We start from the raw sequence: 26,448 nt of genomic DNA on the forward strand, positions 1-26,448 counted from the left end.
TAAATTTTTAATATATCACCAACATGAAAAGTAACTGATATATTATTCAAGGTGCAAATTTAAAATAAACATACATAAAATATACATAAAATCTATAAATAAAACTGATCAAAATTTGATTTAAAAAAATTTAATTAAAATAACAAAATATTTATTAAAAAATACAAAAACTTGGCGCTGCTAACGGGTTTTGCCCCTCCCCTTTAATCGCCTCCCTCCTCAGCGCAACCCTTCGCAACATCCCCCTTCACCCCCGTCGAGGGGCCCCTCCGCCCCACCAACCCTCTTTACACCTTAAAGTATTATGAAACTTTTATGTTATCATGTAAATTCTTCATCCCTGCGGACAGAGGAGAAGAATAAGGAGACGACGTTTCTTAATTTTTGCATTACCATCATCACTTTTTGACCGCTTGTATCTCCGGAACAGCTGGACCAATTTAAATTTTTTTGGCTCAAATTAGTCGTGGCGATGCCGCCTTTAAGGATATACTATGTGTTTTTATAAAATTTTTTATATTTTAGTTGCTACAAACTTCCGAAAAGTCGACTTTGTGCGCGCAGAATAAGAGACTTAGTAGTGTCATTTTCTGAACTTTGCCAGAGACTCTTTTTCTGACTTAGTAGTGTCGTTTTTTGAACTTGGCCAGAGACACTACCGCGTCTCCTGATATATTCTATGTTTATTATAAATTGCATAAATATACTTATTTTATTTTTTATGCTTTGCCACACATCTACTTATCTGTATAAATAATATTTAGCTTAATAAATAACAATAGTATCTATGGACAAGATATTTACATGTAGAATTATAGATATATTACATCTTATATTCCAATAATTGTGATGATTTTATATGGGTCTTTTTTTTATAAATAATCAGAATCACAGTTGTATATAACTGGGATATATAAATATAAAATATTTTTATATTCTATACAGTAGCTGTGTAAAATTTATAATGTTCTTATAACGCCTAACGTGTATGCGAATAAATTACTACTGTGTGATAAACTTGCTTATATAAGTAGAACCATGTACATATTAAACTGACTATTAAAATAAATTAGTTGTATTGCGTTTGCAAAGTGTTTTTAATCATCAGCCATCGTATGAAACATTCATCTTATTGTCCTTTCTTTCTTTTTTTTTTGGTCTAATTATATCGTATGTTTTCTTTTTTACGGAAATATTTGAATTTAAAAAAATATTTTTATGTCTACAATTACGCTATTGTATATTTATTTAGTAAAGATTATAATAAAGACCAGTAAATAAATATTACAAGTTAAATTTTTAACTCATTGTATGCTATAGAACATTATTCGACACATATATGAATTTTCGTATGTAAGTATAATGAGAATTCTTGAGATTAATTAACTTAAGAATTTAATTGACTTAAGAAGTATCTTTCTGGAAAATCAATACTTGCGCGAGCAAAAACACATTATATTAATTAAATTGAAAGGTAGTTGGGGAAATAAAAAGTTCACACATCAATTGTATCTTATCGACAATTTTAATAAAATGCTCCTTACTGTTATGTAACATTACGTGTCGGTCATATGTATATATATATATATATATATATATATATAATATATTATTAACTATATAGCAGCAATATCTGACGATATAACAATGATTGTAACTATGATCAGCGTGTCATCATAATGTACGATAACAATCAAAACGCGATAGTATAATAAGTAGTGAACATATAATAATATATACTGTACAATTTGCCGGACGTGTCAAAAAACAACGATCGGCGTGCCGTGATCTCTCTTTCATCTTCGTAAGATAAAACAACAAATTTAGTAAATACACTGGATTCCCTTAGCTTATTTAAGGATATATGTATAACAACCGCGTTCATGCGTGTCGGAAGAGTAGCGAATATAAATGTATGACACTCTTCCATACACTCTTCGTACTTAAAACGTAATAAGTATAGTGCTTCGGAGAAACACAAGAGGACGAGTATAGAACAAGAATAAAAGAAGAGAACAAAATAATCTAATAATCTTAAGAAGAAAAAGAAATAGTATTTGTTTACCTTTCTGGCGCGCATGAACGCAGTTAAATAAAAATAACAGAAAACAACGTTGAAAAGACTTTGCTCGATATGTAAAGCAACGTCCAGTTGCTCCTTTCCGTTTTACGCAATTATGCCTAGCGACTAATACTAGTTGTAGTTGAATATTTACAAATCTCAATAAGAGCGGAAACAACGTAAACCAGAATGGTCCCAGTGTTGCTGGCCCGAATGATGAAATCTTTTGTATATATATATCTATCGTTTCGTAAACAATTAGGTATATGTATATTTATATATCTAAATATCCTTCAGTAACATCTAGGAAGTCTAATCTCGCACAGGTTTAATGTATGTTAGAGCGTGGTCCCCGTTAAAACCATGTCTTTTTCTTGAAGCATTCAACGTGCAAATTGTGATTCGTGTGAGTCCCTTTTAAAGTTCAACAAATCGGTGCTCCTTCGAGAACTGTACAGTTGTCCCGGGCACGCTCGCTGCCCTTCTCATCGCGAATTCTCGATGCTTAAATTTCCCCATCATTCGCTCACGTGTCTCGTGCTGTAAAGTTACTTAATTGCAATATTAATACATACAGCAGTCGCGGGCGAATCGGACCGCAGCGGGCTTCAAGGCAATTCTTCTAATCGCTAGGAAGCAATTAGTTATGTGTGCTATCAATATACTTTTGTTGGACGGTTTTTTCCACTGCTAATCTCATTCATCCGCCACTGCTGTATCACATAAGCTACTTAAATCTATAATGTTCACGATACAACAAAGAGGGAATAGGATGGAGCAAACACAGCGATACAGGAAAATTGACTGCGTTCAGCAGACTCAACAGTTGTAGACTTTCCGTTGAATCTCGACTGTTGATTTGTTGGTTCTAAAAGTAAGAGCCAATCATGTTCGATTGCTACCAAGCGATTTGTTCTGCTGAACGCGCCCATTCATTCTCGATGCGATTACGAAACCAGACGTTCTGTATATAATAAGGCATAGATATAATGTGTGTATCGTGTGCGATAGAACGTATCAACTCTCCGACATTGCTTTGAAGTTATTTTAAGAACATTTTTCTCTCTCAGAGTCCGTTGTATATTTTTAAATAAAACATGCATAATAAATGTTTACGCCGTTTTTACGCAAACAGTCATCGTCGGGTTTCAATTAAAATGCGATCAATAAAAACAGTTTACGGTGCCTCGATTTTTTATCGTTTCATTCCCCTTCAAGCACAGTTCATACGTGCATCGTCGAGTGAAATACGCGAAGAAACTATTAGCGCGAGACCGGTCGTCACTTTATTAGCGCGATTAATACCGTGTTTAATAGCGCAAGTAATTTACATTCATTCCGCTTTCAGGATTTCAGCGGAGGCGACGCGAGGAATTCGCCGCGACGGATAAGAAGAATACAGCGCGGCTCCACCGAGAAGCGTAATACTTTTCGCGGCATTGAAGAGACGAGAGAAAAAGAGAGCAAGGAGACGAATGAAAGAAGGGAAAGGATCGACGACGTGCGTAAAACTTGGCGGGCAAAAGCGAACAAAACGTTACATGGCGCGTTCCGTTCGCGGCTTCTCAACGCCGTCATTACGCTGTTTTCTTCACGGTGGCGGCGGCGCCGATCGTGCGAGGTATCGCGCCGCGCCGACAGGACGAGTTCTCACCGACAAGAAAAAAACGGAAAAACGAACGAGACGAACGCGGGCAAATAATAAAAAGGAAACAAGACACGCGGATGCGATGCGAAGCGAGTACGGCGCGGTGTCGGATGGACGGATTAACACCGCGAGTGTTATAAATAAAGGCGGCCGGTACTCTCAGGGCTGAATATATCCCGCTCGTAGGACAAGAATCTCGCGAGTTTCCTGTCTCCGGCTTTCTTGCCTGTCCCGTTCTGGTCGCCGCGCCGCCGTGGAGAAAAAGTGGTCGCGCGGACGCAACGTGATTGGAGTCGCGCACTGGTTTATCGCATTGCTCCGAGAACACGTGCAAAATGCACGACGGAAGCGCGTAAAAGCCGGATAAGAGTGCGCATGCAATTAATCCATGGACTGCGCGATAATTACTGAATGTGGAACAGGCTGAAATATTTGGTTTTACGACAATTCTACACTAAGAAAATAGTCTCAATTTTCGCAGCGTTTTATGAGCTTCGCAAAATTTGAAGAAGTTGATAACATTACGACGTCGATCGTGTAACGTTACGCTCTGAATTCAGATTCTAAAATATTTTTTCAGTTGCGGAAAATATTTTTTTATTTCTACGCATCAGAAAACTCAGCAGAATTTCCAGAAAATAATTACAGTCTCGTGAACTGTCAATGCGATAGATATGGCGAGTTTTTAATATTCTCACGTACCGGCTATCTTTTCGCGGGTAATCGTGCGACAAAATATAGAAGCCTCGTAATCATTCTTTGTTTCGCATGCCCACATAACGCATTAAATATTCATATTTTATAGTTTTGCGATTTTAATCAGAGAGATGATCAACATTCTATCGACACGACGACTTGCAAGAATAGCATCTCGCTAGGATTGCATCCAAATCCTAAGCTTACGTTTCCCTTTGTAGACTCTTGAGCTACCGTACGATAGGACAATCGCATCCAAGTGGTTTATAATAACGTGATATGTTCCTCGCGCCTTTTTCTTACGCCTGATTTAAGAACGAACAAAAAAGTGTCACGCGATAAAATTCCTGCGGGAAATAAATCGAAAGACAGAAATCGACAGAGTTTTGTTCCATAAAATAATCTTCTTTCTTCTAAAAAGAAGATTCACTTTAATGTCTGCGAAAAATAACATTTTTTTATTTAATTAAAATAACATTCTTAAATAGAAAGAGAAAATAAAACACAATTAGAGAACAATATTTATAAGTTAAAATTAAAAAAAATTAAACTTCGCAGAATAAATCTCTTTATTCCTTTCGATCCATCTATTTTTCCGAGAAGGAAAATACTGTTTTAATATAAGATCCACACTGACGTCTCGCGTGCTTCTCTCGCAAGAAAAATGTGAAGGATTTTGACTGTCAACGTGATTGATACGGCATTCTTTGATTGTGTTGCCGTTTCCCGACGTACGACGATTGTTTGATTGTTTTTTACACGACGGAATATTTATTCTTAATTTGAATAAGAATAGAATTTTTAGGATTATCTTTGAGATTTGAAAAATAAAACAATTCTGTTTTTGTCTTTAATTATTCTTCTCAAAAGATTCACAATAACGAATAACAATCGCCGTTTTCGGTTCGTCACGAGACAGTCCTGTATGTAATAAATATGATACAAACTGAGCACTCTGTGCTCGATTACCAAACTGTTCTCCACGCGTGCCGTACAAACGCACACACGAATTGCACACAACAAAACGCGCTTATCGTCTTCGCGCGATATCGCACGCTACTTCCGCTGATCGCTCTGTTACTAATCGCTATGGCGGGAATTGAAAACGCCGTCGTCGGAACAATTTTTCTCGTTGTTGCTAATTTCGATAGCTTAACGTAAACGATGGCGGGAATCCTATATTCCTAGTTGCACAAGAGCGATTTCTACGTCCATTATGTGTTCCTTAGCATCACAAGTACTGATAAATGTATTACTTATTGATCATTGACTCGTTCTGATCTCGCCGAGGAGGATGGAAGCCAGATTGTGCAGCCTGGCGTCTCCTTCGAGGGTGTCTCGATCGCGGGATGAAGTCGACATTTCTACTTCATTGTAAATGGTGCGCACATGGTCCCTAATTCTGACCCCCCGCGACGCGAGCACAAATCTGCTTCCTGCGCGCGCGCGTGCGCGTTATCCCGAGGACGATATCGGTTCGCCGCCTAAATGCGCACGCTTTTCTCATCCGTATCGTCGACGGAGAAGAGCATCGCGGTCGCACACCGATCTCAACGCGGGTCTATCGGGAGGATCGAGGGAATGACAAATGCGAAAGGACAATAGACGGAAGGATTCGTCGGTTATAACGGGAGGAAAGACACCCGCGCAATCAATCGACCAAATCTTCCGACCGTCGTCTCGATTTCGCCGTCGACAGGACGAGAGAGCGGCGCGAACGCAAATGCGTGGAGACTCTTAACGAGAAAGGACTATGTTCGACTATTGCTCACAAGTGGGTAATAATGATCTCGTCGTCGAGATCGTCCTTCTCGTCGTCGGTCTCCTCGGGCTGATTCGCCTCGGCCTGGGCGGCCTTCGGGTCCTCGGCGATCGCTTTGAGCCGTCGCTGCTTGCGCCTGTGCAGCAGCTCGACGATGATGTAGCCCGTGGTGCCGGTGATCAGCACCGTCAGCAACACGTACAGCTTCATACGGGCGCAGAGGTGCGTGCTGTACGCGTAGGCGATCACGAAGCCGGCGCTCTCCCACAGCCTGTAGTTCGAGAAGGCCGCCTCCTTGTTGCGCCTGAACAGCGTGCCGTACAGTCCTGCAAAATCGATCAGCGACCAGCGCGTTTCAGCGGCAATTGTACAACGAATTTAAAATTAATGATGTATTATCTAAAAAATTTTCCCACGCACAAAAAAGTGGATTTTCAAATATCAAAGGCATTGAAATTAAATATTACGTATTGCTTCTGTAGCGTAAAATGTCTCGTGTCCGCTAAATAACTTATAATTATGTATGCGATATTATCGCAAAAAAATATGTCTCTGAAAGATTTTTGCAGAAGATTCTCCCGAGAAATCTTTCAGAGACATATTTTTATGCGATGATATCGCATACATAATTGTAAATTATTTAGCGGACTAAAATTAGAAATTCGCACGGTGCACGCGACGCGTGTAATTATCCGACAAAGCCGGATACGAAATAAGTGGAGCTGTCTACATTGTGTGTTTCAATATATACACGTAGCTCGATGGATTTGCATATCGGTTTTTTTGCGAAATCACGGGATGCAATTTGATTAATCTCACAAGAACTATATATATCGAGCGAAAAACGAACGCTCGAGACTCGCTTTCTGGCCGCGTATAATTATGCCAGAAACTCTAATTATATGTAAAGATGAATATGCTACACGCAAGCAACGCGAGATTGTGTCATTTCGTTATTACGTGCAAATCGTGCTTGTAAATTAAATCAAAATTATGAATACCGTTTGAATATTTTTTTGTCGCCTCGAGAACGGCAATTATTTTTTTCCAATAATAAGAAGATTATAAAAACGGACATCAATTTATAATACTTTGCTGATCGTAACATGCTAATGGCAAAATGAATGCAAACACAAAATATTTTATATTCCTAAGTATAAATTAAGCCCCGAGATTAAAAACCAAAAATTAATATTCACCAGTTTTTTGTGACATTGCGATTATCTCGGAATGTTTAAGCAAGATTCTATCAACGAAGGCCAGAATCGTAATCTCTCACTAACGCTGCACGAGTATTTGCACGACTTCACGTAAGTAAATTTTTTGTGACTATCGATCTTGTCGTTAAGAACGATGAATAGAACAAAGATATCGGCATTTAAATTTTATTTAAAAGAACTCTGACGTACATTCACTCTAATCACGCGTTAAATTATTTTATACGTCACAAAATTATCATATAAAAGCGCTTTGTTTTCCCTGTTAATTAATTCGCCGATATTTTCTTCGGATAGCATTTTCATTAATTCGATTGATTATACGGCGGCGACAAACCGTAAAGAGAATTATTATCGCTGTAACGATCGCTAATTGTCGAGGCAGTTCAGTCGCTCATTAATTCACAATTTATTCCTTCCTTCCAGCTTGATTGATTTTTTACAAATTACATCATTGGACTTTCCATTTTATCAATGACATGCCATTACTTCATAAAAAAGTAGATTTTTTTTCTACAGATATCCACTCCAAATCGTAGATAAATTAACGCTTGCATAATGCAAAATATGAGCCGATCGTTTTATAGGTGCTATGAACTCAGCGTAAAACCCCACCGTCTATTAATTTCTACTTCTGACTGGGTCGATCAGTGACCCTAGCGTAGCATTCTTCCGACGTTAATATTGATGAGAGGCAAAGTATCTTTAGACAAATATTATCAGCTATGTATGCATTAAAGATTCCCGTCAAGTATTCGACCAATTTACTAATATCTATGCCGACTGTGAGCAAACGCGAAGTAGCCAGTAAATCACGGACGGACCACGATTGGCTCACGATTAAAATTCACGGATCCGGTTCTCGAGGCGACAAGGTACTGCCTACACTCGTGCGCCTAATGCGACTCGCTAACTTTTGCCGTTATAAATTCCGATTCGATAAACTGTAGTAAACTAAACAGATATAAATAATTTGACTTTTTGTTTTATTTTGACTCACCGTTAACCTGCGTCTGCCACACGGCATCGCCAACGCCCCACAGTCCCGAGACCGAGTAAAAGATGTAGGGATTGTCGGGGTGAGGCTTCCACATGAGAAGAACGACGACGAGGGAGGCGTGAACGATAGCGCCCAGTGCCATCAGCGGCTGTCGGCCGACGAATTTCATTAGCGAGCCGAATAGCAACGAACAGCCGGCGTTGACCACCCCGAAGCAGATCATGACGTAGCCGACCCTGTGGACACCCAGGGCGCAGGAGATGTACGCCTGGAAAGCAGACACAAAAGGATTTGATTTAGTGTTTTCTTTTCTTTTTTTTCCAATTCGTCGAAGACGACTCGCAGTATTTCGAGTTCATTGTACATCCCGCGTGCGAAAGATCGATGATTGGAGTACACAATGGCTCTTCTTATCATCGCGTACTGCAAAATGTATTCTTTTAATTTTTATTCTGAATTTTTACGTTGATTTTCGTATTAAACAATCAACGAACAATTGAAATTTTTATCGGAATAAGCAGGATGAATCTTTAAATTTTTTATCGAAATTTGTTTGAAAAGCGACAACGCAAAGGAGCGAAAACAAATTGGATCGATTAATAGACTTGTAAAGAACAAAAAATTAATAAGATGATTCGATAATGACAAATTACAATTATTAAATTTCTAATGTGAGAAATGAATATCTCATGATGTCTCAAACTCGTGCAGCGCCGAAAATTAAGTTGTGATCAGTTTCTTTTATTTATGTTGCCTTTACACACACATTGGCAGAATTTGTGCCGATGTTAATTGGATTTTCAAAGCACGGCCGGTTATCGATCTCGATGACGCACTATTACGCGTTTTGGGTAGCGGAATCTATTCTTTCCCATGCATGAATAAACTGATGCCCTTGTTCTGAATAAAGTTGATGTCTGCTTTCTACGCATCTCCGTGCAATTATAATCTCATTAATCAACCCTTTACACAATATGACAACAAATAAAGATCGTGGCGAAATTTTTTCAACCTGTAGATTCAGTAACCGTGTCTTTGTCCAAATCCATTATAACGATCCTGAGGATACGCACGTCCTTGAATCGAGAGCATTACCAACAAGGACTTCTTTTCAACAATGTGCTGGAATATTATAATTATGTTTCTTTAAAAAAAAAAATTAATAATGATCAATAATGATATGTCGGAAGAAAAATGATGATAATATGTTTTGCGGTAAATAAATTGATATTATGTTACATATGTGTTATTACGTTGAGCAAGATAACAATTGTGTATTTGCGCCGAAGATGATCAATGCGAGAAAATAGTAATGACTTCAAGAATAATTGTTTACTGGCGTTCATTAATCGTGCACGAACAAGGCACCGATTAAATTTTATTGCAAAATTGTATAAAGCAGTTATTTGTCAATTCTATGTGCGTCACACGTTATAAAGAATGTTTACTATTTCACACACGCTATATTCAATTATTCGACATTATTTGACATAAATGTATCGAAAAATCCTAACGTTATTAAGCAATTGATTATACGTTTCCATAAAAATTGGATGTTAAAGCGCCATAAAAACATTCTCTAAGTGCTATAAACTACCAAAAAAACCACACTAATCTTTTTGACCAACCTTGAATTATTATATATTCACGATATACCGCGATATTCACATCTTGAACGGAAAAGTGCATTAAATGCGCTAATTACATCATTCCGAACCGATCATTAACGCGTAAGTGTCCGATTAAACGCTAAATGCCCTTCTCGAGTTTGATTTTTTTACGACAGTTGTGCAGCATTTCAAAGAACATTTAATAATTCAATGAAAACTCGATTCCGCTTTTATTTTTTGAATTGCATGATTTTAACGGAAAGAACTGTTTTTTTTGCAATATTTGCATTAATTATAATAAAAAAAAATTTAAAAAAAAAACTTGCATAAATTAATAAAGAGACTAATGCACTCCTTTTTACTTGGCAAATAAGCACTACAAATATTGTTAATTTTAATACTAATCATTAGTTTATTAATCTGTCAATCAAAAGCTTCTTACGGCTTTCATCGATTATAAATAGAAAATTCATTTTATTTGTGCCAGCCGTAACTCGTGTAGCTTAGCAGCTTTCTTCGTCTTCCATATTCATTTGACTATTTTCTTTTCCGTGTATACAAGCATGACGCATGTCATATTATATCATCCCGTAGTTCAAGGCAAGCAACTATCTCATTAAGCCATTTCAAGAAGTAAAGTAAATCTTCAAAGACAACTCAATCAATGCAAGAAATAAAAACGGATAAATATTGCTCTGCTCAACGCAAACCGATAAATTTACTATTAATAAATCAATGAATAAGCGTTAAGTCATTTTCAGTAACACAAAATATATTTCTAAAAAATGCAAAAATTGAAAAATGTGATATAAAATGTTATTTACTCACGTTTTATATATTACAATATTTCAGATCGAATACTAAACAAAATTTTTTAATAATAAAAAATTTGAAGGATTAACAATTTATGCTTTTCAATTGTCATTTAATAATCATGCAATTTGTTGCATCAATCAGCGGCAAATTAAAATTTTCTGCGACAAACCGCAAATCAAATAATGTACGCGTGTCATTGCGTTTTTTAAAAATAATTTAATGTGACTTTTTGACGAACAATATCTAAGACGTCGAAATCAGTTTATGTGTTCCGAATCATTCGTGAAATCAACCCGGAGCGAATTGCGATCAAGCGGTGCACGTGTATGCGTGCACGTGTGGAAGAAATACTGGTGCGGGATTCCAGATATGGAAGCGGTATCGCCGGATCGGCGCGAGAATAAGCTCACGGGGCTATTTATATCGAGTCCAGCGCCGCACGTGACTCAGCGAAGCCTGTATCCACCACGTCCTCCTCTTTTTTTTCTTCCCTTTCTCTCCTCCCATCCCGTTTTCTCTCTATTTGCGTTTAATTGCCCAATTATCCGGCTCCGCGAGTCGAAGACATCGTCCAAACCAGTTTCGAACGAGTTGCAACTTTTTGTCGTAATGCAGGGTTGTTCGATAATGAGGGGATTTACCCGACGCGCGACCTTTCTCGATTAATTTCGACGTCTTATGTAGATTTTTGTTTCCATATAGATTATTATATGCGCGTGTAATAAGCTTAACAATTCACACACACATTGATTGAAAAACGCATCTAACAATGTTTAAATAGAATCTATTTTTAGATCAAAATAATTCTTACATAAAAAAGGTGAAGCTTTTTCAATATATATTCATTAATAAAAATTATGTGATTAAATTTATGCAAAACATTCAGGAATTTTAATTAATCATACAAAATTGTTTCAATCGATTTTTTAATAGATATTTCTACAATAAAAATTTTCTCTTTTACTTCAAATGTATATATTATTGTTTGATTTATTATTATTGATTATTATTATTGATTATATAAATCCACGGAGATGATTCTTTTACAAGAAATATCGTATATTCTCACGTCAAAAATATCAAAGCAAGTGGAATTCGAGCCGATAATGATCCATCGATTTTTCATTCAGAGATAAAAAAAATGCAAAGGCTGATCCGTTAACCTCGTCGCGGTCCGATCGCAATCGCAATCGCAAAAAATTAACCAACTCGCCGCCGCTCGACGTCGCGAGACGTGTTTTTGTCTACGGTCGCGGAATACCGTATTTGTCCGAGAAAAGATGCAGGATATCGCGAGGCGGTTCGATTACTAGGTAGACAACGTACAAATTACGCAAATCCATCTTTTCAAAAGTAATTCGCACACGGCCGGTGATTACCGGCGCGATTTCTTTCTCTTGCCAGATGCTCAACGACTTAGAGAGGCTTTTAATTGCATCCCTTATGTTACGCGTGAACAAGTATCGTGCTACATCCTGCTTTCAAGTATCTCCTTGTTCAACGATGCTTCCGCTCGCGTGTCAGACGCAGACGCACAAATTGGCAGACTAAAACGTCTGCTATGAACGCTTACTTTTAATGTCTCTTTATTATACCTTTACTTATTTCATATTTCTTGTCTCGCTTTCATAGTGAATATCTCAACTAATGTATGTTTACTTTCTAACTCTACTCCGTGTAATTATCATACGGATTACTTTTCTTCTTTTGCAACACATTCCAATTTTTTGTTGCTGTTATTTTTAGCTAATTATATCTTGACACGTTTTGCTGTGCGCTTTGAGCTTCAGAAGTTTTTGTCAAGAATACAATAAATTTCTATTGATTTCACCTCACGTGTCTTGCTCAAATCAGTCGCGCGCGATTTTAAACGTAAAGACTTCAATGCCCGCATAGCACAGCAAGGTCTCATTTCGCCGTATTTCGCTTTTTATGTTTAATAAAAAAAATATATGTCCTATTGTAATTTTGTTGCAAATGCAAACTGAAATAAATTTTTCAATTTATCTCATTAAAGATCGTAAATATGACAAATATGTGTCACACAATAACAAAAGCTTGCAGAATATTCCCATTATAGATAATATTGAAATTTTTTCAGAGCATATCATCGAACAATGCACTACGTGCATAAATAATTCTTCAATAAAGTCTCGTCGCGGCCGAAAGAGTTAACACAAGCTGGATCTCCGCATGTCCCGTATTTATCGGTAACACGTGCTTCCGGAGGACGATCGTACATCCTCGCCCGTCCGTCACGCATCGAGAAGCCGGTGTTCCACATCTTTCGCGTATCCAATTAATTCAGATCGATCTCTTGTTGCATCATTAATCGTGACGTTATTCGAGCAAAGAAAAATCGAGAAAAGACCTTTTGCAAGCCGTAAAAAATTGATTCGAACAAAAGCTAACAATAATCATGGAAAGTCAAACCTCGACGATCGAAAGGATCTAGAAAAATCTGACATGCAGGCACGTAGTCAACAATTTCTGCGCCAAGGAAAAGAAAAGTGTCCGTTTACGAGCCCCATTACGGTCCCCATTACGAGCGAAGACACCTACTATCAGCTGAGTACGGAGCAGAAGAAAATGAAGACTGTCGTCGCGGTGGCTCGAGACCGGATTAAGATAGACACTGGCGCCAGTTGAAGCGCGCAAAAAGAGAAAATCCAGCAGAGAGATTGACTAGTTACAGCGCTCGACAACCACGCCGACGACAGGCTTCCATTATACATATCGCCTCGTCGGAAGTAGGTTACCCGCGGATTCACAAAATGTGCATCGAAAAGAACCGTTCCTCCCAAATTGTCGAATAAAGGATTGAATAATATTTATCAGATTCAATTAAATAATTCTGTCGAATAATTTTGTTAGATTCAATTCATGACCTTTGAAAAATAATCGGACACGCGATGAGCGCTCTCGTTAAATAAATGTTTGCAGATCGATTGAGAGATCTGAAGCAAGGCAAATAATTTGCGCGACGCGCAAGTGGAATCGTTAGTTTAGTTACGTCAGTAACACAGTACCGGATGCTTTTTCCGCGTTCTTGCACGGCCTGCTGACAGCTTTTGTATCAACACGTATCCCATATGAAATATTCCTCTCGCGGTCGAGCTTTTACCGTTCCCGAAGAACTGCCGTTCGTCATGACGAATAATTACGTCCGCTACGGGCCGCGACGATTTACGCTATTGCGAAGTGGCGTCGATAAATCTTCGCGCGCGTGGTCTGCAATGCCATAAAATACGACCGGCCGGTACGTGCCCAGGAATAAGAAAGGAGAACTATAAACGGGAGAATACGGAACTCTGCTTTTTCCTTCTTTTTTTTCATCTCTCCGCCACGCTTGATGACGGTTCGAGTTCGGATAATTACGGAGGCGGATCGAGCTGACGTCATTGCGCTTCGTCGATGTCGGATCCTGGTACGAAACCAAGGACGGCCGTCTCCTTATCAATGCCCCGCGGGAACATGTGAATCTTGCAATAAGAGGTCGATACACGCTAACAAACGGCACGGCCGTGTTGGTTGCAAAATAGAATGCCATTGTTTTAAAGTTGCAGTTTAATGCGAAAGAGAGTGATCGGTGATTTATATGGCGACAGGTGATCGAAGCCAACATTAGAAAGTATTGTACGTTTTAACATGTATGTGAATGAATCCATCTATCGCGATAAATTCCTTCTCTCTCTCTCTCTCTCTCTCTCTCTCACTTACACACTAACGCATATTAGTATCGGAGATAAAATTTATTGTTAATTACACGAATAATTTATAAAATTTTGAATTTTAAGAGAAAATAATTTTTTTACGACTCTTAAGCTCACATTAAACTAAAGACGATTATTTCAAATAAAGTTTTAATATTGCATCGTAAACATAAGTTGTATTTTACTTGTCTTTAAATATCGGATTTCTCATTGTAGAAACTGCGATTAAATTTCTAATATCGGACAGTTGCAAGCCAGTCCTTCGAACGCGTCAACAGATTTAGAAATGTGGAACAAGTGCGATTTAAAATTCAATTATGCATTTCAAGGACTCACCTGTGTGAAATCGGCGCCGATGAAAGCCTGCTCCATACCGATCCATACCGTGATGGGTATCAGCAGTTGCTGGTAAGGCTTTTTCAGCTGGTAAGCCGTAGCGGAGAGCAATTGAATGCCGCTCAATTCTTGGCTGTCCGAACGTCGTTGCTTCTCGCCGTACCTGAGGACAGATAATCGAGAATTCTTTGAGCATCGGCATATCCCCTTGAGAGGTCATCTATCTGCGTTTCATTTATCCATCAAATACGAATGAATCTTCAGCTCTCGTGATGGAGCACACGCACGGAAACAAAACAAGTGTGTGGAATAATCGGCCCGATTCCAGGAAGACAGAATTGTATCGGTCGAGCGATTCATCTAATAATACGTTTTAGCGATGACGGAGGAATTCTCATTCACTCGCTTTTCCGCAATCAGAAAAAATTTGCGCAATTTCAGAAATTTAATCAATTTCAGCCGAATAGTATAAAGTATCTACGTTTGTCGTTTATCACTCTTTAGCATATTTATAATTAATTATGAAGATAATATGAGTTTAATTTTTCTGAAAAGTTTTGTTGAAATTGATATGTAGCATTCACGTTTGATTTTTATCAAAATTAAAAATTATTTCAAATTTTTCCCGAAACAGCTATCTGCGTCATATTTCATGCAATTATATTTTACGCTGAACATAATTTCATACGATGTGTATATAGATAATGCGACACAAGTCAAGAATCAGGCGAACAAAAGAGCGGGAAACGCGAATGAACAATGATGATTGGCTACCGCTTAGAACATATGATTTTCCGGCGGACTTTTGCGCCGCTATTCGCAAAGAGGAAGAGCGCACTCGCTCGGATGGGGATTAATGACGACCGCGATTAATTATCACGCAATTGTACCATCCACGTACTTATTCAGCGTCCGTGCAGCGCGAGCCACGCGGAAGTGGGTTGCGCAATTAGCAAACTCGTACCGGTGTACATTGCTATTGAACGACGTCGCGTGCCCAAGTTACATTCATTCATCATTTTTGTCGTGATCGGATGAATGTACACCGGGCAAAATAGAAGCTGATTCATATTTTGTGTATTATGTATAGCAAATCAGTAACAGAGCGGAACAGTGATATAAATCATATTTTTCCTGTTTTGAGAAATAAAAAAATGTACGGTATAAAATTGTTTTATAGAATATTATTAATTCCGAAAAAATTTTTTAGACCAACAGAGAATTTAATTTAATGTAAATAATGTGTAGCGTAAATATATCTGATATTATTTTTTCATTAATATGATAAAAAAGAAAGAAAAAATCTCTTGAAATGTTACGCCGCATTTGTGAACCGTGTTGGTCAAGATGTTAATCTTTAGTAAAATCTGTTTGAAAGATTTATGCGCTATTAAAGTCGCACGTGAACGGTACTTTAGTTAAGAAAAACTTGGAAGGAGTTTTGCTACGCAGTCAAAGCTTGCTTTTGTGTAACATCTTTGCGCGAAGAAATTCAATATTAAAAGTAGACCAAAACAGAATTTTGTAAGAAATAAAAGAAAATAGATTTTGCTTATATATTATATTTAAAAATAAATTTATTTTAGCGTAAAATATATGATTTGCAACTATTTCAAAATTTAACTAAAAATTATATAGAAAATACGGCAAAAAATTTGATTAAAAACGAGAAAAATAAAAAAATAATTTACGATCTTAAAAATTCGTACTACATATCGTAGGATTAATGAATGAGTGGAATGTTGCAGCATTGACACGAGTCATTGACACGAGCTCCGGCGGCGAAATTCGGCGACTACAATCGCGATGCTAAATATAGCTCATTGTCAGGTGTAGATAATGCGGCCCTAAGCGCTCGCGAGAAGTTAGAACCCGAGGCGACACAACAAGAGCCAGTAAGCCAACAGCCAACAGTGCTTCGTCGACGAATTAGCGAAATAAATCTCCCGAAGCCGCTAAACGCTCGGCGCACGCCCGACAGCTCGGTAAACGTTCTCCACTCCGGGGGACGGCATTCCTGAGAACACGTTTGCTGGATTTTCTGGGCCCGGCCGAAGCCACGGCCATCGTCGCGGTGCGAATCGACACTTGCGTTGAAACAAGTATAAAAAAACGTGTTTTTTTCAGGCGGAAGGAGACGTCAGGAGGATGTGGGACGGCGTGATTGCTCCATATTGCTTTGGAATCGCGAATCGTCATTAGTCGCGCGTTGACAATTTGATGAATAACCACGACAGGGATGATCGTTCCCTTCGGACGTGTTAAAGACGAATCATTATTGTATGTACTTCGCACTTTTTTTCCCGTACGCTGATTCCTTCGTGGCGCCACCAAGTCGAAATGAGGAGAGATCACTGTGACTCGTTTGAAGCGCATCAGCGTATCGTCAGGTAGAGGCAATTAGTATTAATATGACAGCGATTAAATTATGCGCCTCGCACGCGTGGATTCTGAGGGAATTCATACTTATTTCAGAAAAAATCCCAGCGATGAAATTGCCTGACTGGCGACTGCTTAATTGAGCCGAGACGCCTTCCTGCATTTCTATGTCAGATCTATCGGTTTTCATCCGCTGCTATTTTAAACCCCATTACGATACGAATCATTAATTAACTATTTCCACCGACATTAAATTAAAGGAAAAATGATATTAGTTTTATTTGAGTTCTATATTTGGCAGAGCGGCTTGCTTTGCATTTGCCGACTTACGCAACTCGATATTCTCTGAAAATTACAGCGATTCGCCTCTCTCTTAGTCAATCAGCCGGAGAGAATAAAGCGAGTCGGCGGATGTTTATTATACAGTTTCGCGAAAAGATATTTATGCACACGCCGGTTGCCGCGCGCATAATCCAGATACATAATTCAAGAACTCGGCTGACTCAATGGACTCGGCTACCGGCCAATCTCGCGGCTCTCTTCGATCCGCTCGAGGACGTGGAAAAATATTTGATCGATCGTTAGCGCTGACATAGCGCGAACTATTGATCGCGGACCGTTAATCGTCGATTCTAAAAGCCACGTGCAATATATCTATTTTCCCATAGCTCGTCAATCGAACGTTCTCTCATGCATTCCTTGAACATTTTTTACAGATTCTTTAGTGCTCCGTATTCATCACGTGAATTTTTCTTTTTTCTTTTGAAATTTTCTTCCACGCGAATCAACTTGTTGCTCCTTGCTCGCAACTTACAGGACATCGTCTACAGTTGAATACTTTCACGTTCGCATTATCTATTCCTCTTCTGCGTTTTTGTTCCACGCAATTTTTTCATACGTGATCGTGCGAACTTTCGCGTATATTTCGTAGTCCGAGCGTTACTTTTCACTTCTTCCAAGCGGACTTGCACCTTCACGACGTGCATATTTCCGCGGCGCTTTCCACAGACTCGGCCTGAACCGTTACGGCGCAACCTTGGAAGCAGCGCGAGTGGAAGATAGCGGCTAAGTGAGACGATCTACGGATCTAACATGCATCATCTTACGTAACGCTCTACCCGTAGTATGCAGATATCACGGACGACAGTGTCATTACGACGTACGGCGTAGTGGGAGGAAAGAGAGCAAGAGGATAATAACGCGCACCTACAATATCGTCAATTCTTTCGACACTTCGCGAATAATTTATTCCCAAGAGAGTATTCAATCGAACCTTTGATTGCCAAATTGACGGATATTAAATATATCTTCCCAGAAGTTTTTAAACTCTAAAAATATACTTTATTTCTTGCATTTGAAGTTATACGAATGCAACAATTTGCTGTTTCGAATCAGCACGTAACACATTTTCCTATTTTTTTTTTTCAATATTTATATAATTTATATTCGATCACAAACTGCGAAAAGAAACAAGATTACGAGAGAGTTATAGTGAAAAATATAATATTTCGCGCAATTCATCACCGTTCTATTTACATCGTAACACATTGTTGTAAGACTAAGAAGAGAGAAAAGTTTATAATTTATATATTTAGCATGATTCCGACAATTTACGATCCTCGCGGTCTTGTTCTGCGGTTTGCTTTCCTCGATAACTCGACGAACGTTATGCGGGTCAGGACTGTCTTTCTGTTAATGATGTCGCCTGCTGGATTGCAACAACGTATGGTCACATTAGCTACTGTGCGTTAGCAACTTGGCTACTTGTCAAACAGGTTCACGGTTTTCTTGAAATCCATTAGCATAGATTTTATTTGGAGGAAACAACAGTGTTTCAATCATTATTTCTTACGCACTTTCATCTTTTGAAGATCAATGATCATTAATTTTCCATGATTAATTTTGTACGACTTTAAAGCAATATATTACATTACGTTACATGAGTTTAAAAAATTCTCACATTGCAAAATATTATATAAACTTCTCAAGAATTAGGAAACTAAAATAAAATTGTATCAATTTCTGCTGCTAATTTAAAAAATGCTTAGCATATTCGCACGCGACTTTTCGGCAGAGTAATCAAGTTTGTTATTACGCTATTCAGAGATCAAATTTTCTTTGTTCAACTTATTAAAAAAAAAAAAAGTATAAAATTTACTACTTCTAGGCGATGGTATTTTACAGAAGTCTAATTTTTTAAAGACTTCGATGTAATTATAAAGTCAAATGCATATATTACAAAAGATGTTAAGTCTCCTTTTCCCGCGTCACTCTATAATTAAGCTCCTTCAATTACTTTTAATCTAACACAGATTTCCCGAGGAAACTATTATCACTAATTATATCTACAACGCCTGCATTACAAGCTAAGCTTACAGCGTAGCAAACGGCCGACACGCAACACGTCTGGGACTGTTGAGCATCAAAGCGGCCGGTACCGGAAATCGAAAGTGAGTCAAGTGTCCGCGACACGTGGTACGTACACCTTTACCTTGTGCCTCAGTACCTCACATGCGTCTGTCTATTTACGAACGCAAATTAGCGGCGTGCATATGCGCGCCGAGGCGACCGGAAAGGGATACGCGCATGTGTGTGCAGGGGAAACGTCAGTTTTCCTAACTGCACTGGTATTATGCGCGTTACGATCGCGCTGCATCTCATCGTGGGCGATTATCGAACGACAGCACGTATCTTCGCAAGCGATCGCATGAATGAAGCACGGCAGCGCCGTACCATGATGCATCAGTTCGCGTATTACGCAACGCGCTACATCGGCGATCGCAGGAGCTTCAATGCTCGGAGAGAAGTGGAAAAAGACACTTTGATACAAGCCTCAGGCGCAAGTCGCCCAATCATTAATGAAAAAATATAAAAACATATTAGTTAGAGAATTATTGAGCGAATTAGTAGCGCAAGTTATGAGCCAAAGTAATTAAATTAGCTTGTAACTATTATACATCATTTTTACACATCATTATTTTAACGTGATACAAAATATTCGAATCACCTCGTGCTAAAATTATGAAAAATTATAATGGAGTTTGATTTCAGCAATACTTGCGTTTCTTACACATGCGATAACGCGCACACGTTTGCGAACAAAGAAAATGTGTGCTCCCGAAGCGATAACGAAGAAGTGCTATTCGAAGTAGCAGATTTTAAATGAAAATACAAGCAAAATATACGTGTGTGTGGGAAGCTTTTATTGTATCGGTACGTGCTGTTGCGCGTCCTAAATACATTTGTTTTGTCACAAACAGCGATAAAATGCATATGTACAGAGTGTCTTTCACCGCAATATTTTCCTATTTCTTTCGACTATAAATATTAGAAAGTAAAATTAAATAGATCAATTATTTTTATTTATTAAATTTTAAGTAATTTTCTAAATTGAAGGACAACAACTTGAGATTTAAAATAGCAATAATCAAATCTAATTTTTCATCAACTTTTGAATAGATTTCGCTTCAACTTTTTCAAGTTTGATAAAAATACTAAAAATCAATACTTAGAAAATTGAAAATGTGCGAAAAATGACAATAAAAATATGGAACAAATTCGAGAATATTTACAGAGCAGACTTCTGAAACACTTTTATATATGACGCAAACCACGGGCACTGCTTTATCATCGTTTTCTTTTCGGACTGAGTTTCTCGTTATCAAAACCTGCGTTAACGTAAATCAGAAAAGCTGCGACCTTGCGAAAAACAATCTGCGAATTACGACACTTGGGCAGTCGTAAATTTTCCCAGCAGTTAAGAATACGTATTTACAGAGTTCCGGACGAATTTATTATTATAGATAAAAGAACAAAAACTGATTAATTAAATGTATTCTATAAAAATATTTTGGAAAGAGCAACAACAATAATTAATAATGCAATTAAAAGATATTTGAATAACTGATGTCAAATGAGAGCATTTCACGGCAAAGTGCAAACTTTTTATATGCATAAAGGATTGCATAAATTTTTTTATTTTTTGAAAATAAAATATTGGTGCTGAAATGTGATCAAAAATAGAGAAATGGATTTTATCAGATTCACTTGTGGCATTTATTTGCCAATGTAGCAGCTTTTATGCACGATAAAATCTAGAGAGATCATTCAGATAAGAATACTCATTGTCTGAACACATAAAATTATATTCACCGAAACCGCGAAAGAATTGAATTGAACAGTAGGAGACCGCAAAATCCTGCGCGACGACTGCAGAAACGACGAGAATCTGTCGTCGCGCAAGCCATAGAACCGTAACGCCGTAATTACAACCGTGAATAAGTCCGGGCACGATAGCATCTATCAGCTCAGTCTAATTGCCAGCGTCATAATGCCGTATCGTTTGTTCCTTCCGTGAATCACGAATAGTCCGAACCGGCTGATTTATCGGAGAAGTCGCATTGAACGAAGCCTTGATGTCGCGCGACGAGAAAAGCGTAAACGCATATTTCAACGTAGCTGTTCATAAAAACAATTCATTAAATGAATCGGCCAAGTGTGCGGCCAGGAAACAAGACCTACACGCGTCTTTTTCTCTCTCTTTCTCTCGGCGTTTGACGGCCGACGATACACAGATCCTCTAAAATGTCGTTAATGTCACGTTCGCATTAGCGATATCTTTTCATCTTGATGACGAAATAGCTAGGCTATATTAATTGCAAACGCGGGGGGGGGGGGGGGGGGGGTGGTTGGTGCGCCGCGCCGACGTCGTGCGCAACTGACCGAAGTATGTATTTTGCAAGACCAACTACTTTGTAAATGCTGATTTGCTACCTAATCTCCAGCTCCGATAATAATTTGGCGAATGATGTGTTATTAAAGAGTTGCTTACATCCGGACGGACGTGTCCTTGGGGATCTTCCCGCGGTGGAACGAATACGAGGGAAATGATTTTACCAACGACAGGAACGAGACACGGTGCCACCGCGTGAATAGTATAGATACATCCGCTATTATTCTTTAGCTATTATTATTCAGCATCGTATATTTAGAGTAGTAAAAATATGACTCTGCGCAACTCGACTGCAGAAGCGATGTTTCATATTAATGATATCTATTTATTAAATTATTTCTTTTCGAAGTCGTCAACCCTCGCAACTTTATGTTGTTCAGGTTTGAACATTCTTCAATTAATTACGAAAAAAATGCCATAATTAATTATCTGTTCAGCAAAAAAGTTGTTACATTTCACAAACCAATTTCTTCAATCAATCGATAATAATTACGATATATCCATCGTAATTCTAATATCAAGGTTGATAATAGTAGCGCTTTCATCAATTTTTGACATCTTCGAATTTTTTGCCATTGCAAGCACAACTGGGAAGCCACATTGAAAAATAAATCTCAAGTTAATTATTCAGCGGTAAAAAAATACAAAGATTTGTTCAATATAGTGTGTGTTGAAGGATACGTTGTTAGCGTTGACGCAATGAGCCTCCAGAAACTTACCGACTTTTAATAAGTACAGTTCACGCTACCTGTGTGTGTGTGTGTATATGTGTTTTTGTGTTTGTGTATAGCGTTATGCAACTGTTGCCAGCCATACGCCGACGCATCCTGTGTGTTGTCGGATGTACGCTATTTCGCAATCATAAGCAGAGCAATGGTTACGACGATCCCGAAATAGAGGGAGAGCAGAAGAGGGAATTCGGGTTGACGTTTCGCGTCTATCAAGTCGCGTTTCGTAATGCGGCGAAAACCGCCGAATGTTTTCTGTTTTTTTTTTTTCTTTTGCGTACGTTCTGCCGATGAGTCGTTGACGAAGCGGTCGAAACCGGAAATCGCCAGTATCGCGAAAACTTAGCTGCTCATTCACAATTAGCTGCTTTTGAAGAACAACAGGAAAGAAGCAACTGACTTTTCAATGTGATTTCCCGATAGGATAATCTACGTGACGTCAATGACGTGTCATCGCGACAATCGCGATTATAATTAAGTTAGTTAGTGTCGCGGACAGGACATGAATCAACTTTTTGACGAGCAGGTCGGACGAATCAATCTTTTCTCAGGAAAATCTTGCGTGTCAAATTTAAAAATGGCTGAAAACGTTTGAATTGCACGTTGCGCGGTTATTTCCGAGAAACGACGCATCTGTTAATAAACACGAGTTTTCTGCGACTTCAGTTATCGCACTGATTGTTACGCAAAGCGACGTGCGTTTCGCTAAAGAACGTTCTCGGCCGCCGGCAAGTCAACGACACCGCGCGAAAACATCGCCCCGATTCCTTATCAAATTGGGAGAGAAAAATCTTTTCTTTCTCGTTCTCTCTCGGCCGTTGCTTCATATTTCGAATAGACAAGCGAAAGCACGACGCGATCGCGTGATGTCGCCATATATTCGCAAAGCGATTGCGACTGCATCGCGGACGGTGACACTTTGAGCTGCGCAATTCAACGCGAAATCGCGGATAAAATATATCATTGTCAGTGATCGTGCATGCCGATAAGGCAGACTGGTACGCACGCTGGAGGCAGCTTCTTTTGTTACATGCCGCGTATGTCACCTTTCGTACAGTGCACAATTGCGGTATGCTCTATCTTTACAATTAGGTTCCATTGTTGATCCAATGCGCAATTATAAGCGCTTCTTTGTGGCGAACGAGTTTCGCATCCTACTTGTATGGATCAATGTCGAAATAGCATTGATGGAAGTGTTTGTTCCAACTCTACGCACCGAAGACACATTAACTGATTCGCTAATTGTTTTGCGCTTAATTGCAACACTAGATAATAATCCGAATATTTTGCAATCGTGGCGTTCAGTCAAATATTACACATATGTGTGAGAAAATAGAAATAAAAATAGAAAAAATATATAATAATAAAATTTTTATGTTTTTTTGAGTAAAGGCTATCAGCTTTTAAAAGTTATAATCAAGCTAAGTATTATACATACAAGTTATTATGTATATTTACATTCTTAAGCAACTTATACATCTATAAATCTTCATTTACATTTCTTTCCTTTGATACTTCCGTTAAAGTTTGCTACAGAATAGTAGATTTAAATTTCAAGGAACAAATTCTGTCTGTTTTTTTGTTTCGAACGCATCATGCATATTTATGGTTTTCGATCTGTATTAATGATCCAGAAAGAAAGAAATGGATAGTTCACTGAATCTTATTTCTTTTCAAACAGAGCCAGCAATAATACTTCTAATTGTAATTGAATTCTGAATTAATATAATAAATTGCAATGTATTGAAGGAATATTTGATTAAGTATTCCGATAGAATAAAAAACTATATTGTTAACAAGCGAGTTGGTTCAATTTGTCCGAACATTTGCGCGCGCGAATATGTAAATCGGTTCGATTAATATTCGGCGCGTTATCTTAAATTGTTGCCACGTTAAAAAGTAGGCAACCAGATAGTTGTCAGTTCCGACTACTCTCTAATATCTTTCAATACAGCTGCTCTCGCAACTGTCCTTGTTTAACGCGTAATTTACAACGTATTACGATGGCGATCATTAAGTCAGCTAATAAAACAATAAAAACAGGCCGTTCTCGAACAATTTAGGTATCTCAGGTGATGACTTTCGTGGAAACACGACACTTACCTGGAGAGAGGATCGACGAACAGCGCGACAATAATCACTGCGACGATGACGCATGTGAGGTAGATCGAGGAGATTTCGTAAATCTCCGACTCCGGAGGCCGTTCCAGGTTCTCGTGGCCTCCGTTGTTAAGAACGCAAAAATCGGCGCCGCATAATTTGATTTTGTCCCAGCTGGTCGTGCTGTTGCCGTCGCTGCTACTGCCACTGTCACTCAGTACTGCAATTTGAAAGTGATCTCTGAGTGATTTTCTCGGACGTTCGCGCTTTCACTGTTAAGCTTCTTCGAGTTTAACGCAACAGGAATTGGCAGCGGAATTTTCTACTTTTTAAATTTTACGAAGATGTATATTAAATTTTATTGCTGCTAATAAAATATTTAATTTAAAAAAAAAAAATAGTTTTTTATTCCTTTTCGTAATTTATATAAAAAAATATGGGACTGATAAAATATCTAGTCTAAAAATTATTTTTAAGATATATTTAATATTTGAGTTATGTTAATGGCTGCACCTCTTTGTTGCAAAGAAAATAGGTTTTTTAAAAAATCGCATTTGAAAGAAAAAACTAATATACATTACGCGAGTGACGCAAAGATAACTACTATTCTTATGCTTGACAGAAATGATTTTTATGTTATTTTCCAGAAGAAAAAAAAGATATTTTTAACTTAAAAATATAAGTAATTTTAAAACTTTAAACCACATATAATGGAAGGCTCCATATGTTTAACAAACGATAAATAATGAAAATGGCGATAAGAGCCGTAACGAACATCCTGCAACGGCTCTTATCGCCATTTTCATTATTTATCGTTTGTTAAACATATGGAGCCTTCCATTATATGTGGTTTAAAGTTTTAAATCACGCGGGCATTATGACGCGTTTATGTCCTACAGCATTGTTGATTTCCTAATCTAGGAGAGATAAATGTTAGAAGCGTGGGGTCTGAGTAGTTTAATGGTCAGAACATTCGCCCGGCAAGCGAAAGACCCGGGTTCAATTCCCGGCTTAGCCACTCGCGCCCTGATATTTTTTCTCTCTTCCTTTCTTTACAATAATTCCTATACGTACATTAAAGTTTCTCGATATATGAGAACAATGTACTTTAAAATTTTCGTACACTTTAAGTATCTCGAATTGAGATCGGTGTACAATTTAACTGTCTCTTGTAGACTAATTTACTAATTTCTTTAAGAAAAATTAAAAATTTAGCACGAACATCCTGCAACGGCTCTTATCGCCATTTTCATTATTTATCGTTTGTTAAGTAATTTTAGTTTAGTAAATTTAGTAGCTGTAATTTTTTTTTTATTACAAATATTTCTTATACTACATTTTTAAAAATATCATTAATCAATAAAATTTGAATCATTAATTGAATCATTAATTAGTTGTAATCTGATGTATGTTTTTTCTATGACATCTTCGCAATGAAACAAAAAACTTTTTCGTACACAGTCAAGAAATAAAATTAATAGCATAAATTTGATGCGCGTCTTGACAACTGTGCATTTAAATAACAATTTATGGCTATACACATTATATTAGTTCCGGAGCGCTTGAATAATCGCACGGTGAAGGTGCGCGAGCGGTAAATCGAGAGGTCAACCTATTACGCCGTACCGGAAATCGCCGGCTCGTCTCGA

The 26,448-nt window shown here is 38.0% G+C and overlaps 1 protein-coding gene and 1 non-coding gene across 6 annotated transcripts in view; one reads left to right on the forward strand and one right to left on the reverse strand.

Annotated features, from left to right (window-relative positions):
- Positions 1–1,506: 1,506 nt before the first annotated feature.
- LOC105678070 (UNC93-like protein) overlaps positions 1,507–26,448 on the reverse strand; it is a 68,648-nt gene continuing 43,706 nt past the window's right edge. For all 5 annotated transcript variants that reach the window (XM_067357176.1, XM_012377095.2, XM_067357183.1 and 2 more), the window contains 4 exons: positions 24,803–25,019; positions 14,861–15,023; positions 8,386–8,653; positions 1,507–6,494 (listed from right to left, as the gene is read on the reverse strand). In XM_067357176.1, the coding sequence (XP_067213277.1) occupies positions 6,175–6,494; positions 8,386–8,653; positions 14,861–15,023; positions 24,803–25,019 (968 nt within the window). In that variant the 3' untranslated portion in view covers positions 1,507–6,174. The remainder of the gene's footprint in view (positions 6,495–8,385; positions 8,654–14,860; positions 15,024–24,802; positions 25,020–26,448) is intronic.
- On the forward strand, positions 25,745–25,817 carry TRNAA-GGC (transfer RNA alanine (anticodon GGC)). The gene has a single exon. It is a non-coding gene; the product is annotated as a tRNA-Ala (tRNA).

The sequence above is a fragment of the Linepithema humile genome, chromosome 1 (assembly GCF_040581485.1).
Source record: "Linepithema humile isolate Giens D197 chromosome 1, Lhum_UNIL_v1.0, whole genome shotgun sequence".
Taxonomy (NCBI): Eukaryota; Metazoa; Arthropoda; class Insecta; order Hymenoptera; family Formicidae; genus Linepithema; species Linepithema humile.